General features: G+C 51.5%; 1 protein-coding gene across 3 annotated transcripts in view; it reads right to left on the reverse strand.

Moving 5' to 3' along the window:
- Nucleotides 1–442: 442 nt before the first annotated feature.
- The window catches only part of LOC115643438 (proto-oncogene vav-like), a 59195-nt gene continuing 43789 nt past the window's right edge, over nt 443–15848 (reverse strand). For 2 of the 3 annotated variants that reach the window (XM_030547471.1, XM_030547468.1), the window contains exons 14-27: nt 14018–14150; nt 13158–13267; nt 12081–12182; nt 11706–11803; nt 10790–10812; nt 9480–9525; nt 8596–8732; nt 5152–5217; nt 4418–4449; nt 4052–4168; nt 3289–3376; nt 2825–2939; nt 1886–2037; nt 443–798 (exon numbers count right to left, since the gene is read on the reverse strand). In XM_030547471.1, coding sequence (XP_030403331.1) covers nt 745–798; nt 1886–2037; nt 2825–2939; nt 3289–3376; nt 4052–4168; nt 4418–4449; nt 5152–5217; nt 8596–8732; nt 9480–9525; nt 10790–10812; nt 11706–11803; nt 12081–12182; nt 13158–13267; nt 14018–14150 — 1273 coding nt within the window. In that variant the 3' untranslated portion in view covers nt 443–744. The remainder of the gene's footprint in view (nt 799–1885; nt 2038–2824; nt 2940–3288; nt 3377–4051; nt 4169–4417; nt 4450–5151; nt 5218–8595; nt 8733–9479; nt 9526–10789; nt 10813–11705; nt 11804–12080; nt 12183–13157; nt 13268–14017; nt 14151–15848) is intronic. The other variant, XM_030547470.1, reaches the window with a different exon arrangement.

Consider the following 15848-nt stretch of genomic DNA (forward strand, 5'->3'; position numbering starts at 1 on the left):
CTGAAAGTCAAGACTCCCAGTTCTAATGCTGGCCCTGAGAAGAGAGGTTTAATTTAGAGTGAAGGGCTGAAAGTCATGACTGCTGGATCTAAACCCAGTGCTGGGAGGAAGTGTGGTCTGGTGGTTAGAAGAGGGGCATGGCTGTCAGGACTCCTGTGTTCTGTTCCTGGCTCATAAATTGACATGCCAGCAAATTGCTCCCCATCATGCCTTAGCTCACTCTGCTGACCAATTTAGTAAAGAGTTAATGACAATCGCATGAGCCTGGTGCCATCTGGGTTCTGCCTATGCTGGAGGGAATATAAAGGTGGCAGTGAGCAAGGGATCCTCCCTCTCCAGGGGACAGCCTCCTACCCCTTCACATGGCAGCAGCCCTCTGGGCTCCATACACCTGTGCCTGATGGGGCAGTTGGATCATGCCATGGACTAGAGAGAAAAGGGCTCTTGGGCACAAGGTGACGGCCGGTACAGCTCCAGCCCATCCACCCATTCAGTTTATTCAACACAAAACTTCCTTTACATGCGTGAGAGAAGGGAAAGAGAAGAGGGATCCGAAAGTTCATAAATTAATAGTCCCGGGACGCTACTCCCCGCCGCACTTCCGCCAGCACAACATTACATCCTGCTACAGAGACCCCTTCCGGGCCTGGCTCCGCATGAGCTCACGGTGTGAGTGCCGCGCAGGGTCGGGAATCCTGTGGGTCATGATCTCGGGGGGTGGAAAATTACACAGGGCTCCAGACCTCAGCAATATTCCGAATAATCTTCCTCCACGTAATTTGCTGGGAACCAGCCAACCTAGGAGGGGAAAACCCAGTGAGACGTGGAATTGTTATCATAAAACAGCCATTGGAACATGGCCCATGTGCTGTATAAGCATTGCTGCCCTCTTCTGGATGGGATGGGTGCTGCTCACCTGTGTGTCACAAGCCCTGTACTGCTAAGAGCTAACAGGGATTCTCCTGTAACTCGGCTTGTTTTTGCAGCAGGAAGATCTGTGTGCTACCCCCAATGCTATGGTGAGATATGCTGGCTATGCCACATGGCACAGGGGCCACTATCATGAGGCATGAGTAGCTGGGAATGAACTTTGGACCTCTGGATCTAAAGGCACCAGTCTATACTGCTTGACCTAAAAGCCCCAGCTCCATTAGCTGGCTCATCAACAGCTACTGTTCCAGCCACCATTAGGGGAAGACAAAGTGCCACTAAAGTTGGCCAGTTGGCCATAGCTTTCTTGGCATCCTATACTCGCACTAGATGTTCACTGTTACCCGATGCATCAGAATGTGTGGGCGCGTGGGTGCACGCATGTGGAGCGATCGTGCACGTGCATGTTTGTGGGGCGGATCATACGTGTGCACGTGCATGCATATGGAGATCATTTATGGGTGTGTGCACACGTGCATGCACAAGCAAAAGGAATGCGTGTGTAGGCGTGCAGTGATTGTGCGTGCGCAAGCATATCTTTGGGTGTGGATTGTGAGTGGGGGTAAGACAGAATTGCTGTCCTCTGTTGAGTAGGAGATGATTACACCAGCTCACAAGTGTGTTTGGGGGGGGGGAGGGTTGCTTGCACAGAATTGGGGTGGGGGGGGAGGGTTGCTTGCACAGCTGCCCCCTGCTGGATGGAATATGTCAGCACTGCTCACATGCATGGGTCTATATACACTAGAGAGTGATGTGTGAATGTGCGTGTGCTGGGATTACACTCTATATGTGTAGAGGTGTGAAGAACGCTGTCCCTTGCTGGATGGGATATGTCAGAGCGGGTCATGTGCGTGTATGTGTGTGTAACACTGCACCCTTGTGGACGGGCTATGTCAGGCCTGTTCTGCTGCATAAGGGGGTTGTAATTCAAACTCCCACTCAGCGGTGCACTCACCCGGCCGTAGATCTCCCCTTTCCACCAGCCCTGCTGCCCTTTCTTGCTCAGGATCTTTATGATGTCACCCTCCTTGAGCGTTAGCTCCGTCCGGTCCCGTGCGCAGAAATCGTAGCGAGCCTTCGCCGACCCAAAGTACTTCAGTCCTCCTGCTGCAAGGGGACAGACCCACACTAGAGAAAGCTGTGCCAGGACCAGACACCCTCAAATAAAGATCCACCCCTTTGGTGGGATCCTGGAAAGCGAGCAGTCCCCGGAAGTGCTCGTAACCCACCACGTGGCTGGAGGCAGGGACCGCATGGTGAAAGACTGGCTCTCTCACCTCCTGGGGCTCCGAGGGCTTGGGCCACAGAGGGTTAATTTCGAGAGACCACCAAGGTGGAGTCTATGCCCCAGTCGTGACCCACAGGAAAGGGCACCACTGCTGGGGGCCATGGCCACATGGCTCCCCCACGCTGTGACATCTCCCATCAGCACTAGAAACGCAGCCCAGAATACCCCCCCTCTTCTTTGCAATGGAGCCTTTGCCAGGTCCGGCAGGGAGCACAGACCACCCTCACCAGCTGGGGGCTGCCCCAGCCCTTATGGGCATTTCGACAAGCATCCACACGCCAGCAGCCGACCAGGATGAACGATTCGAGCTGGGCCTGGGAAATGACAGGTTTTGCCTCTCAACATTTTTTTTCCTGGTTTTGTCAAAATTTTCCCATTTTTGTTGAAAACCCTGGAAATTTGACAAAAACTAGAATGGGGGGGGGGGAATTTGGGTTGAAAAGCCACCGTCCCTCAAGAAAAATGTTTTAGGGGAAATTTCCATCCCATATATGCCAGGTCATGAGGATCTATCCCAAGAACCCCAGGGGCTGAGATTCTGCAGCGCTCGGGGGGCGCTCAAGGTCTCCCCGCCCTGGCTCCAGCACTGGCCCCCGAGTACCCTACCGGGAGGTCTGGAAATGGCCCTCTGCTCAGGCTCCTTGAATGGGAACTGCAGCGTGGTGTCGAGGGTTTTGAAGCAGTCTTTCAGGGAGTTCTGCTGGTAAAACTCCACTAGCTCCTAGGGAGGAAGCACGGAAAGGCCCTGAGCATGCGGAGATTCCTTCTCTCTTGGAGCAGGAGCAGAGACAGTAACAGCTGGCCCCCACTCCTCCAGCCCCTCCAGCCAGAAATAGAACCCAGGAGTCCTGACTCCCAGCTGTCTCCCCTTCTAACCCACTAGCTCCCACTCCCCACCCATGGCTGGGAACAGAACCCAAGAGTCCTGGCTCTCAGCCCCTCCTGCTCTATTCAGTACACCATCCTGAGGGCTAAGCGGCTGGTGTTGCACTACGCATTCCCCCAGTGGCTAGAGCCTTCCAGTGAAGATAGAGTTGAAGCATCGGATGCGAAATCCGCTCAATCCTTACTATGAGTCCTTTGAACGCCTTCTTCTCTGTGATGCGGTACAGGCCCTCCGACGTCAGGATCTTGATGTGTTTGATTTCTACGTTAAACCTGGGGGCACAGACACCAGCTCTCAGGGGGCCGCTGGTTTCCTAACGATCTCTACAGCTGTAATTTTCCAGTGTATTGCACCTTTAAATTTCTAGCTGTCTGCTCTCTGGGAAGGGCAGTGCTTTGTGCATGGAAGAAAAATGCAGCTTGTTACAGAAGAGAGGCACACACTGTACTCTCTCTCATAGGTCTTTCAGAAAGCACTAAGATGGGGATCTGGCCCCACCGACTCCAATGGAGTGACACTGATTTGTGTCAGCTGGGGCTTCGGCGCTAGGAATACAGGATTCTCCATAATAGCACAGCTCTGGCCTTGTATCTCACCTCAAATGGCAAGCACATCCAGATGGAAGATCATCGTATGCACTGCAGCAGGAGGCACTTTTCCCTGCTCCCCTAGCTGGCGCTTTTGGATATGCTATTCTTAAATATCTAACCCTATCTTCTTAACTTACGAAGCAAATTGCCTTCATAAAATCATGAGGTGGGGAGTCCCAAAGGTTACCTCTTGCATATAAAAATATTTACTTTTACCAGGTGGAAATTCAATTTTGCTAAGTGCCCTCTGGTGTTTGCATTATAGGGAAGGGCCCAAAAGAGTTCTCCCTGAAAGGCAAGCTATTCATGCACACAAAGATGTTGCTCTGTAGTAGCTGTTATTAAGGTTAGGATTACTTGATGCTGATGGCAAACTCAGCTGCATCCTTGACCCTCTGCCGCACCAGGAACGTGCCGTCTGAACGGTTCGTGAGGATTTGTTCCGCCTCTGCTCTCTCCATAGGTCCCGCGTACCTGCAAGTAGGGACATCCACACAGGAGTTATTACTTGAATCTATGATTCAGCCACTAGATGTGGCTGTGGGCTGTATGCCATACCAGCGAGAGTGTGGTCTGGTAAACAATGGAGACAAACCTAGAACTCAAGCTGGTTTAAAACAGTCTGTGATTTCATAGAGCATAGATTCACAAGGCTGGACTCCAGGTTAAACAGCAATAAATTACGTAGGTGCAGAAATGTTTCAATTCTATCATTTTACTTACCAAAGATAAACAGAAAAATCTGGGGGAGGATTCTGGGGGGAGAAAAGAAAGAAGTTTTATTTTCTTGCAGTAAATAAAACAGAGAAGAAAGAGTTAAATCTGGCCCAGGAGATCTGATGTCAGTGCTCTGTTATTCTAGAGTTTCATTTTGCTCCCAGTGTCACATCACAAATAATTCATTTTTAAAAAAAAAATTATTTATACAACGGTACAAAGAATGGGGCCACAATGGTACAAAGAATGGGGCCCCATTGTTCCAGGTGCTACACAGACCAGGGCTCCATTGGCCCAGGCACTGCATAGACCTTCCCCAAGATCAGGACCCCAGGGCCCCAGGTGCTGCCCAGACACATAGTGAAAGACAGTTCCTGCCCCAGACAGCATGTACACAAAGAAAGAATTATTATACTCAATTTAAAAATGAGGAGCTGAGGTGCAAGGAGATGAAGTGACTTGCCCAAGGAGATGAAGTGACTTGCCCATGGTCCCACACAGGCAGTCTGTGGCAGAGTCAAGAATTTCACTTACATCTTCTGAGCCCCATTCCAGCACCTTACCCACAAAACCCACCCTTTCTTCTGCTGCTAAGCATCCTGGATTGCAGACTGACATCTGCCCTTTGTCCCCAGAGCAGATACAACCCACCGAAACTTGTCTAAGGAATTTAGAGACCCTACAAAAACATCCAGCATTGAACAGCTAATTGAGCAAATGTGAAAGGAGTCGCTACTCACACACACATACGGTTTGACTTTTTGGCATGGGAACCAGCCGATCTCGTTCGTGGATGTGTTTCTGCCCTGCAAAGCGGAAGCCAATGCACGTCAGATCTATCATAAAGAGCTATCAGGGAAGAGGCCGAGGTGGCTGCTCTTGGCCTGGTTTGCAGAGGGACTATTGTAGGCTGGATGTTTAAGACAAGAGCAGATATATTTCAATTCGGCTATCCCGACGTGGTGTTTCTTGGGAACTGTAGTTTGGTTTTCTTGTGACCCCATTCGCTTTGGGTCGGACTCCCCAGCCAAACTACTTCTCCCAGGATGCACCGTGATCAGGGCCTCCCATGATGCAACCATCTCCCCTCACCATGAGGGCAGACTGTGGTGCATCATGGGAGATGTAGTCTGACCAAGAAGCCTGGCCTTTGGGAAAGAAACGGGAGCATGAGGCAACCAAACTACAACTCCCACAAGGCACCAAGTCTACATTCCCCAACCATAATATGCACGGGAAAAATCCCCTTTTACAACCAGCTCTAGCCTGAAGGCCTGAGCCAGCCCCCACTGAAGTCAATGGGAGTCTTCTCCATGGGTTCCAGTGGGTTCTGGATCAAACCCTGCCTAGTACTCAGCATCTCTGATCAGACCCGCACCGAGATCAGAGCCCCCATTGTGCTGGCCACTGAACAGACCCTGACTGAGATCAGAGCCCCATCATGCCAGGGGCTGCACAGACCCTGACTGAGATCAGGGCTCTGGGAATTAACTGGGAGAAGACAAGGCGTGGGTCACCCTGCCAAAGGGGGCTACTTATTGCTGCTAAAGCCCGAGGTATAAACACAGAGACACTGAGAGCAGGTTGGACACCAGAGCTGCTGGACGGGGAAGACCCTATGGTTCTCTCTGGTCGTCACTGCCTGGCATCACAACTAGGAGGAGTCTCATAGACTCATAGACTCTAGGACTGGAAGGGACCTCGAGAGGTCATCGAGTCCAGTCCCCTGCCATCATGGCAGGACCAAATACTGTCTAGACCATCCCTGATAGACATTTATCTAACCTACTCTTACATATCTCCAGCGATGGAGATTCCACAACTTCCCTAGGCAACCTATTCCAGTGTTTAACTACCCTGACAGTTAGGAACTTTTTCCTAATGTCCAACCTAAATCTCCCTTGCTGCAGTTTAAGTCCATTGCTTCTTGTTCTACCATTGGAGGCTAAGGTGAACAAGTTTTCTCCCTCCTCCTGATGACACCCTTTTAGATACCTGAAAACTGCTATCAGGTCCCCTCTCAGTCTTCTCTTTTCCAAACTAAACAAACCCAATTCCTTCAGCCTTCCTTCATAGGTCATGTTCTCAAGACCTTTAATCATTCTTGTTGCTCTTCTCTGGACCCTCTCCAATTTCTCCACATCTTTCTTGAAATGCGGTGCCCAGAACTGGACACAATACTCCAGTTGAGGCCTAACCAGCGCAGAGTAAAGCGGAAGAATGACTTCTCGTGTCTTGTTTACAACACACCTGTTAATGCATCCCAGAATCATGTTTGCTTTTTTTGCAACAGTATCACACTGTTCACTCATATTAAGCTTGTGGTCCACTATGACCCCTAGATCTCTTTCTGCCATACTCCTTCCTAGACAGTCTCTTCCCATTCTGTATGTGTGAAACTGATTGTTCCTTCCTAGGTGGAGCACTTTGCATTTATCTTTATTGAACTTCATCCTGTTTACCTCAGACCATTTCTCCAATTTGTCCAGATCATTTTGAATTTTGACCCTGTCCTCCAAAGCAGTTGCAATCCCTCCCAGTTTGGTATCGTCCGCAAACTTAATAAGCGTACTTTCTATGCCAACATCTAAATCGTTGATGAAGATATGAACAGAACCGGTCCCAAACAGACCCCTGCGGGACCCCACTTGTTATACCTTTCTCCTTGTTATACCTATCTCCTGATGAGGCCAAGACCTCCCTCTTGGCCTCATCAGGAGAGTTGAGTACCAGGCTCAGCAACTGAGCCACTTTCAGAAGCGGCCTGGATCAGGTCTATTTCATCATTCGGTGCCTGATACTGCCCGGCCTCCTGACCAACAAGAGGCTAAAGCACTAATTGATTTATGCTGCTCTCCTCTTTGACAGCTAATTTTAAAGACATCCTTCCCCACCATGAGCTCTATAATGATCTCAGCTACAGTCATCAGCAGGGCTTGACTGCTGGAATGTCCACACTGACAAACAGACCCCTCCCACTTGAGCTAAAGTGAGCTCCATTAGCCAGCTGCACTAACTTGCGGCATCTTGAAAACTGTATTGCAACCGTACGCTATCCCTTTAAATGCTCGGCAGGTAGGGGCGTGTTCCTAGTCCTGTTTGTGGGCAGGGAGCTCTGTAGGAAGCTCTGAGATGTGGGCCTAGCAATAGTTAGATTGCAGCCAGCCAGCCTAGAGTAAGGTGGGGCAGGGCCACCCAGAAGGGGAGGCAAGTGGGGCAATTGGCCCCAGGTCCCGGGCCCCACAGGGGCCCCGCAAGCCCTGGCTGAGAATCCCTTCCCTGGCTAGAGGCGCCTTTTTAATTTTTACTCACCCGGCGGCTGTCTGAGTCTTCAGCGGCACTTCAGCGGCAGGCCCTTCACTCGCTCTAGATCTTCAGCAGCACTTCGGCGGTGGGTCCTTCAGTGCTGCCGAAGACGCGGAGCAAGTGAAGGACCTGCCGCTGCCGCAGACTCTATGCGCCGCCCGGTGAGTACAAGCGCCTTTTTTTATGTCCGCTCCCCCGCTTTGCCCCAGGCCCCCTGAATCCTCTGGGCGGCCCTGAGGTGGGTTGAGTTATTTCTCAGGGAGAAGCCTGTTTTGTCTCTCTCTGTTTTGGGGTTCTTATGTGTTATCATTCTGGATTCAAAGCAATAAAGTTGTGTTACATTGCAACCTTCCGGCAAGAGTATTCTAGGTTTATCTAGTTTCTTGGTTTGCATGCCATGAACATAACAGTCGTCAGACTGCTAGCCTCTGGATGGACCAGCCATCAAAATGGGATGTCCTCATGGGGCAGAGCCCTGTGGTTTTGGAACCAGAAATCCCGGCTTCAAGTCCCCGCTGACCAAATTTACGTGCAATTCCTCTAGTCCAGCAGTTCCCAAACTATGGGTGGTGACCCCAAGTGGGGTCGCACCATCAGCGGATTGGGTTGCAAGTCCAAGTGAGTAGCCAAACCAAATCTAAACGTGTCTGGAACCTGCTCCAAAAAATGATGTCCTCTGTGCAGCATGACCTTGTGCATACAAGGTCATGCCACGTGGAAGATGCTGTATTTGGTTCACCCTCCAGCAGTGGGTCTAGTGATGCAGTTATAGGGTGGTGGGAATCAGTGGGATTGAACGTTCAGGAACCACTGTTCTAGTCAGTGTGTCTCCATCAGGGCACATGGAGTGATGGGTGGATGGCTGCGGAGATACCTACCTCCCACCAGAGCTGCTCCACCTCGGCTTTCGTCAGCTCCACAATGTCCCCCATGCTGAGTCGCAGCGACGGGCCAAATGCCACGGGTGGCGGGGGCAGACCGTAATACTCCTGGCAGACCTCCATTTTGGGCAGCCCTAAGGAAACAAGGGCATTGGCAAGGAACCGGTCACAGGGCAATCCGATGTATCTCCCTGCAGCCAGTGCCTGCCACCCGGCAGCATCTGTGCCCAGTGATCCTCCCATCCGCTACGTGGACACACATGGACGGTCACATCTTCCTGGTGCGAGGGGGACAGAAAATCCTCCCTGTGTTCTACAGGGGGGATAGAGAGACAGCCCCAGGGCAGGCCCCATCTGCCCCTCCAGGACGGGGATTCTGCATGCAGGATGGTGTATGTTAAGGGCTTATTGTCTCCTGAACTCTCATCAACCCAGAGCTCCCATGAGCCAGTGGGGCTTTCCTGCACGTGCCCTGAATTTAACTGGAGCTCAGCATCCCAGCACAGCTCAGGGATCCCTCTAGTCCGGTGTCCAGCCTGTGGGAATGGTAGCTCAGTTACCACATGTTCTCCTCTATGGGGCAGGCTCCCCAGCCAGACTGCATCACCCATGATGCACCACATTTAAGAGGGATGAGGTTATCGCATTCCAGTTCCTTGTAGTACAGCAGACCTAGCAGAACTTAAAAGGGGATCTTTTACTGAGGCATTAGACCCAGAACAGACCCTCATCTCTCTCCAGGATGCAGTACCTGGAGTCATCAAGAGGGGTCTCCATCACACCTGGCCTAATCAGGACTGCTGATTACAAGAAAGGAAATTCCTTCCTGAGTCCCCTGCCTGCCCTGAAGCATGAGAGTAGGTGCCTGCCACAGGACTTACCAAGGTCATTCTTCTTTCTCTCCTGCATGTGTCGGTTGGATTTATTCTGCAGAGGGAAGACAAGGAGCCTGGCTCAGATAAAGAGATTGTGTGAGATCTGTCTGCAGTTCAGCAGGCACAGACCCTGCTATACATCAGCGGGGGGTGTAGCATTATGAGCAGAACTGTAGTAAGAGGGTGGGGCTTGAGGAGGGACTTAGGTCAGTGTGGTACTAGGGGAGGGCTCAGCAAGGCAAATATAACAACCCCCCATGTGGCAATTAATCCCCTTCTAACGGCAGCTGAGCCATAGACAGAGGCTGATGAGCCTGCTACTAGGTCAGGTTTTAGACCCAGAGGTCCCAGGTTTGATCCCCCTTCCTGGTGACGGCCGTACCAGCATAACATAAACTGGGACCAAGTTCCTTTGCACCCAATCTCTAGACCATCAGTATGTAAAGATCTCCCTTGTCCCGCATCACTTATTGCTAATTAATCATGGGGCAGGGGTCTGTGATCTCCTGATGCTGCCATTTAGGCTGTGGCTAGGGCTGATCCCCCAAATTTTCCATTTAGGGTTTTTTCTGAGAAACACCATTTTTCATGAAAAGTGTCAGCTTTCTGCAGAAAAATGTCCATTTTTCTTCAACCCCCACCTCCCAATGCCTGAAAATTTCAATATACTCCCCCAGTGCCTCATGGGAGTTGTAGTTCAGTGGCCTCGTGCCCTCATTTTCTTCTATGGGCCTGGCTCCCTGGCTGGATTACATCTCCCATGTGCTCTCTCCCATCAGCCACAAGGCCTGGCTTTTCACTCACTTATACTGAAGCATCACTGGTGTAAAATAAGGCGCTAGTGAGCGAGAAATTAGGTGCAATGTCTGTCTGATAAACAGTATAAGGAGAGAGCCAGGCAGCGAATGAGCTGAGGTGAAGGGAACCTTGTTTTAACGTCTCTGGTGCTTCAAGGGGCAGTATTGCCCAATAGCTAGAGCACTGGACTGGGAATCAAGAGACCTGCCTTCTATTTCCAACTCTGACTTGTGTGATCCTGACCAAATCCCCTCCCCTCTCTATGCTTTAGCTTCTAAACATTTCTACTTTATTATTATTCTTATTTATTAGGTGTATTACGGTAGGTGTAAGACCCCACCCTCCCAAGCCCAGGACTCCATTGTGCTAGGCCCTGTACAGACACAGAACAAAAAGACAGACCCAGTCTCTTACTATGTGTTTTTGTTCCCATGGAGCCCAGGACAATAAAAGTCTCCACCCCCCATATGAGAACGTTTTAAGGTTGAGATTTAAGGTTGAGTTCGGGGTTTGTTTACCTTTTTCAGCGTAGACCCATAATCTAGATTAAACAGAAAAGAGGGGAAATGATTACTTGATAGTTCTGAAATCTCATCCTAAGAGTTCTCAGACTAAATTAAAGCGGAATTGTATTTCTGTTTGTGGGTGACCAGTATGTGCCAGGGAGGCTGGGTTAGAATACTCACCTCCTGTCCCATGTGTTGCCCCTTTGTACCCCACTGGTACCTCAGCGGCATTCGGCTGCAGCGCAGATGGTGATACAAAGCAGCAGCTGCAGTGAAGGGGTTAACTAGTGCCTGTAGGCCAACGCTTTCCTTCCTCTGCTTTTGTATTCAGCCACTTGCAACTGCACCCTCCTCAGATGTATCCCAGAATCCTTTGTGCCGCCATGCCGCAGCTGCCTCCCAGAATCTCTTGCACCACTTTGTCCATGCTGCATCCCACAAGCCCTTGCAACACTTGGCCCAGATGCATCCCAGAATCCCTTGCACCTCATGGCTTAAATGCATCCCACAATCCCTTGCACCATTTTGTGCATCCCTTACACAACTTTGTCCAGCTGCATGCCAGAATCCCTTGCACCTCATGGCCTAGATGCATCTCAGAATTCCTTGCACCACTTTGTCCCAACTGCATCCCACAATCCCATGCCCCAGCTGCGTCCCAGAATCCCTTGCACCACTTTGTCCATGCTGCATCTCACAATCCCTTGCAACACTTGAACCAGATGCATCCCAGAATGCATTGCACTTCATGGCCTAGATGCATCCCACAATCCCTTGCCCCCAACCCTTCAGATAAGGCCCCCTGAGAATCAGCTGATTAGTTTCCTGGTTGCTGTAAGGAGGGCTGGCCGCAGGCAGGCTCAGGTGGCAGGGACAGAGTTGTACAACCCGCCAACGCTGCTGACCTGGGCTGGACGCAGACACGTACCTGAGCTCGACTTCCCGCAGGGGGATACCCGGCCCAGACACTCCTTGTGAGCCGGGGCTTTGCATCGGCTGCAGCGATAGCCCTGATAGAACGTGCCCCTATTCGCACGGCCAAAAGAGAGAACATCTGTGTGTTAGAGTTGCCATGGTAAATCAGGGCTTGAAGTCATCCCCTCGACCCTTCTGCCCTGCTCTAGTAACCCCTACTTTCCCATGCCCCATCCCCAGCTCAGCCCTGCCCCACAAATTAACCCCGAATACGGGATTGGCCAAACTCAGGAGACGCCTTAGCCGGGAGCAGTAGTGCAGACCAGCAGCTGGTGTAGGGGATGTACATGTCCCAGGCTGGTTGCACTAGGATCCAGGCAGCTCCTACCTGAGCAGCATCTGGCAGGATTTGCAGGACGCATTCTCCTCGAAGGAGTGCATGTGGAAGTCGTGGCCATTGGACGTGGCGTTTTCGGGGTAGATATTGGAGCTACAGGGATCAGGGGAGAGAGACAGACCAAGTTATGCATATTATTACTATTATTATTATTATTAGGTGTATTTCGGTAGCACCTAGGCATCCCAGTCACTGGCCAGCTCCCCTTTGTGCTAGGCACTGAATATTATGGTAGTACCCAGGAGCACTTTGTCCCCTAGTTCTGATGGAGCCGGTGTGTTAAAAATAGCAGTGTAGCCGAGGTGGTGTGAGGAACAGGAGGAGCTGGCCACCCTGAGGACGTGCCTATGGGCATGGACAGGATCATACTCAGGGCAGCTAGTGAAAGTCCCTCCTGCCATTCACACCCCCACGGCTACACTCCCATTTTTAGTGCATGGCTTGAACAGACCTAGAACAGGTACGTCTGCTCAGGCTGGACATTACAGCTGCAGCTCAGAACGTAGATTTATTCTATGTGTCTGTGCAGCACCCGGCACAGCGGGGCCCTGATCTCAACTGGGGCAGGGACCGTCTCTCGCTGTGTGTCTGTGCAGCGCCTGGCACAATGGGACCCTGATCTCAACTGGGGCAGGGATCGTCTCTCACTGTGTGTCTGTGCAGCGCCTGGCACAATGGGACCCTGATCTCAACTGGGACAGGGACCGTCTCTCGCTATGTGTCTGTGCAGCGCCTGCACAATGGGACCCTGATCTCAACTGGGGCAGGGACTGTCTCTCACTGTGTGTCTGTGCAGTGCCCGGCACAATGGGGACCCTGATCTCAACTGGGGCAGGGACCATCTCTCACTGTGTGTCTATGCAGCACCGGGCACAACAGGGCCCTGATCTTCATCAGAACCTCTGGCCACTGCCACTTTACCACTAATAATCTAGCAAGCAATAACCACCGGGGGCAGGACATGGCAGAGAAGTTTCAGAGAAGGGCTGGGACAGATTTTTGACACTGAATCTGCAGAGAATCAGTAGACAGGGATGGGAGTGAGGGTTGGGGGAGGGGGGAACATACATGGACATTTCAAACTGCTCCATCCACTTCTTCTTCAGCTCTCGTGTCTTGAAGAAGAGCTCATAGGCCTGGGTCCCGTAACTACAGATCAGGTGGAACATGTAAGTCCACTGGAAAAGATAAGCACACAGATGTTTAACAGTCCCCCTGGAACTCATGGGGCAGGGGTACCACCTTCCCAGTAACTGCATATCAGACAAGGGGACTCAAAGAGAGACGTGAAACCACACTCCCCCCAGCACCCAGCAGCAGCAGCAGCAGCAGACAGGGGCAGTGTGGACTAGAAATTAGAGCAAGGGAGTGAGGAGGCAGGATGCCTGGGGTCTATTCCCAGCCTTGGGAGGGGAACGAAGTCTAGTAATTACAGCTAGGGAAGCAGGAGTCGGACTACCAGGGTTCTACTCCCAGCTTTTGGAAGGAGCGTCGACCAGTAGTTAAAGCAGGGTATGCATGGAAGCCAGGACTCCTGGGTTCTATTCCTGGCTGTTGGGAGGAAAGTGCCCAGGGTTAGAGCAGAGGGACTAGGAGTGGGAGTTATTTTGCTGATTCTCCCTGGCAGCCAGAACTGGCAGGTCTCATTAGCTCCAACCCAGAAGCAGAAAAGGGCTGAGCCGGGCGGAAGAGGAGCTAGTGCAGGGGCAAATATTGGGATCAGCCAAGCTAAGGAGACGCCTTAGGCCAAGGATTGTGTGGAAATGGTGCTGACTCTGTATGTGTGTGGTCACTGCCCCCTACTGGGGGGAAACACTTGTTCTGTGTGAGTCTGGCAGTGTATTGATGTGCAGGAGAGAGTGCACACAGGTTGTGTTAGCAGGGTGGGAGAGGCTCCGGCTCACACACATACACTCCCACAGCGTTACCTTCTTTTTGTCCTTTTCTCCCAGGGAGTCGTCCCGAATCTGGTAAGTGTGGAGGTCGATGAAATCCCTCATCTCGTAGGAGTCCCCTTTCCGCTTGCAAATAAGCAGGGCTTGGTCCAGGAGGAAGGCGTACCTGCAAGGAACAGGCCCCGACACGGAGAGGGATGAAGACGGAACCCGGGACAGATGAGCCACAGATGGGCCATGGGCGGGGGCAGGAGGAAGGCACATCCGGCTTATATGAGCCCCAAGACTTTAGCCCTGCTCTGGATGCACTGGGAGGCCATACACTTAATCCAGGTCTACATGCAAAAATGAAGTCGACCCAGTGAAACATCCACACCCCTGAGCGAGGCAGTTAAGCTGATCTAAATCCCAGTGCAGACAGTGCTAGGCTGACGGGACAATTCTTCCATCAACCTAGCTACTGCCTCTCAGGGAAGTGCATTAGCTACGGGATAGGAGAACCCCTCCGGTGAGAGTCTGCACTGAAACACTGGCTGATCTCTAAGGGCCAGGCTCCTGGGAGACGTTCTCCATCCTTTGCTATTCTCTGGACCTCAGGATGACACTACTAAGGACCGTATCTGCTCTAGATTCCCCAGCCGCCCCAGAGCTTGATCTTGAAATAGGCAGAAGGGAGGCAATTCAAGACCACAAATTATTTTTATTTTGTTTTATTTGCAGGAAATTCGCCCCCCCCCCCAAAAATCAATTTGGGGTTTATCAAAATTTCCCTGCCCCCTCTCCTGCCCCCCCCAAAAAATGTGGACCAAAAACCCAACCAACCCAAACCTATTTTTTTTCAGTTTAAATTGTCGATACAAATTATTTCTGAAAAATATTCATTTGTATAGGAATCATTATGTCCAGCCAGTGCATTTCCCCACCACCACATTCGTTTTCAATGAGCAGCTTTTGTTGTTGTTGTTGTTGTTGAAATGGAGAAGAATCCAACCAACCTCGCCAATAAAACACAACAGGACACATGATACTTTGAAAACGCTAGTGCTAACACCCCAGTTCAGAACACCACTCAAACACATGCCTAAGTGCCCTTCCTGAATAGGGGTGGGGTCCTGAACAGAGGCTGGAAGCATGTGCTGACTTCTAAGCAGTCGCTGTGACTTAAAGGTCAGCATATGCTTAAATGGGTTGCTGATGGGGGCCCAGAGCTCTAGCATCTTGCGCGCTGGAGCCCCGGGTTGGTTCTGTCGGTGGCAGAGATGGTTGCCATGGTCCCCAACCCGGGAACCGCTGTCCCAGACACTTGTTATGTGATTAGATGCATTATGGTCCCTTCTGGTGAAAGTCAGCAGCCTAAGAGCAATGGGATTAGCCCTGGCATTGGCCCCACAGCCCAAGGAGGTAAAAGAGTTTGTAAACTACTTGTATGACCTTAAATCAAGATGGCGAACCTTCTATCACCTACGGCAGGGGTTCCCGACGCAGTGCCCGCCGGGCCGTCTAAGTGCGCCCGCGTACTTGCCGGCGGACGAGCATCCGCTGAAATGCCGCCGACAAGCTGCGTCATTCAGAGGCATCGCCGCCAAAATGCTGCCGATTTTCGGCGGCATTTCAGTAGCGACGCCTCTGGATGACGCTGTTTGTCGGCAGTATTTCGGCGGTGACGTCTATTGACATTGCCACTTGGCAGAATTTCGGCGGATGCTCGTCCACCGCCACAGTCCTCCGTGGCTTGTTGTCTGGTGCCTACCAGACGAAAAAGGTTGGGGACCACTGACCTAGGGGGTTTATTGATCATATCTGTAATGCATGAGGAAGCCCTCCAGTGTCGATTCAGCCCCCATTCCCAGCTAAGTGACATGCC

This window comes from Gopherus evgoodei, unplaced genomic scaffold (assembly GCF_007399415.2).
Source record: "Gopherus evgoodei ecotype Sinaloan lineage unplaced genomic scaffold, rGopEvg1_v1.p scaffold_59_arrow_ctg1, whole genome shotgun sequence".
In the NCBI taxonomy this organism is placed as follows: Eukaryota; Metazoa; Chordata; order Testudines; family Testudinidae; genus Gopherus; species Gopherus evgoodei.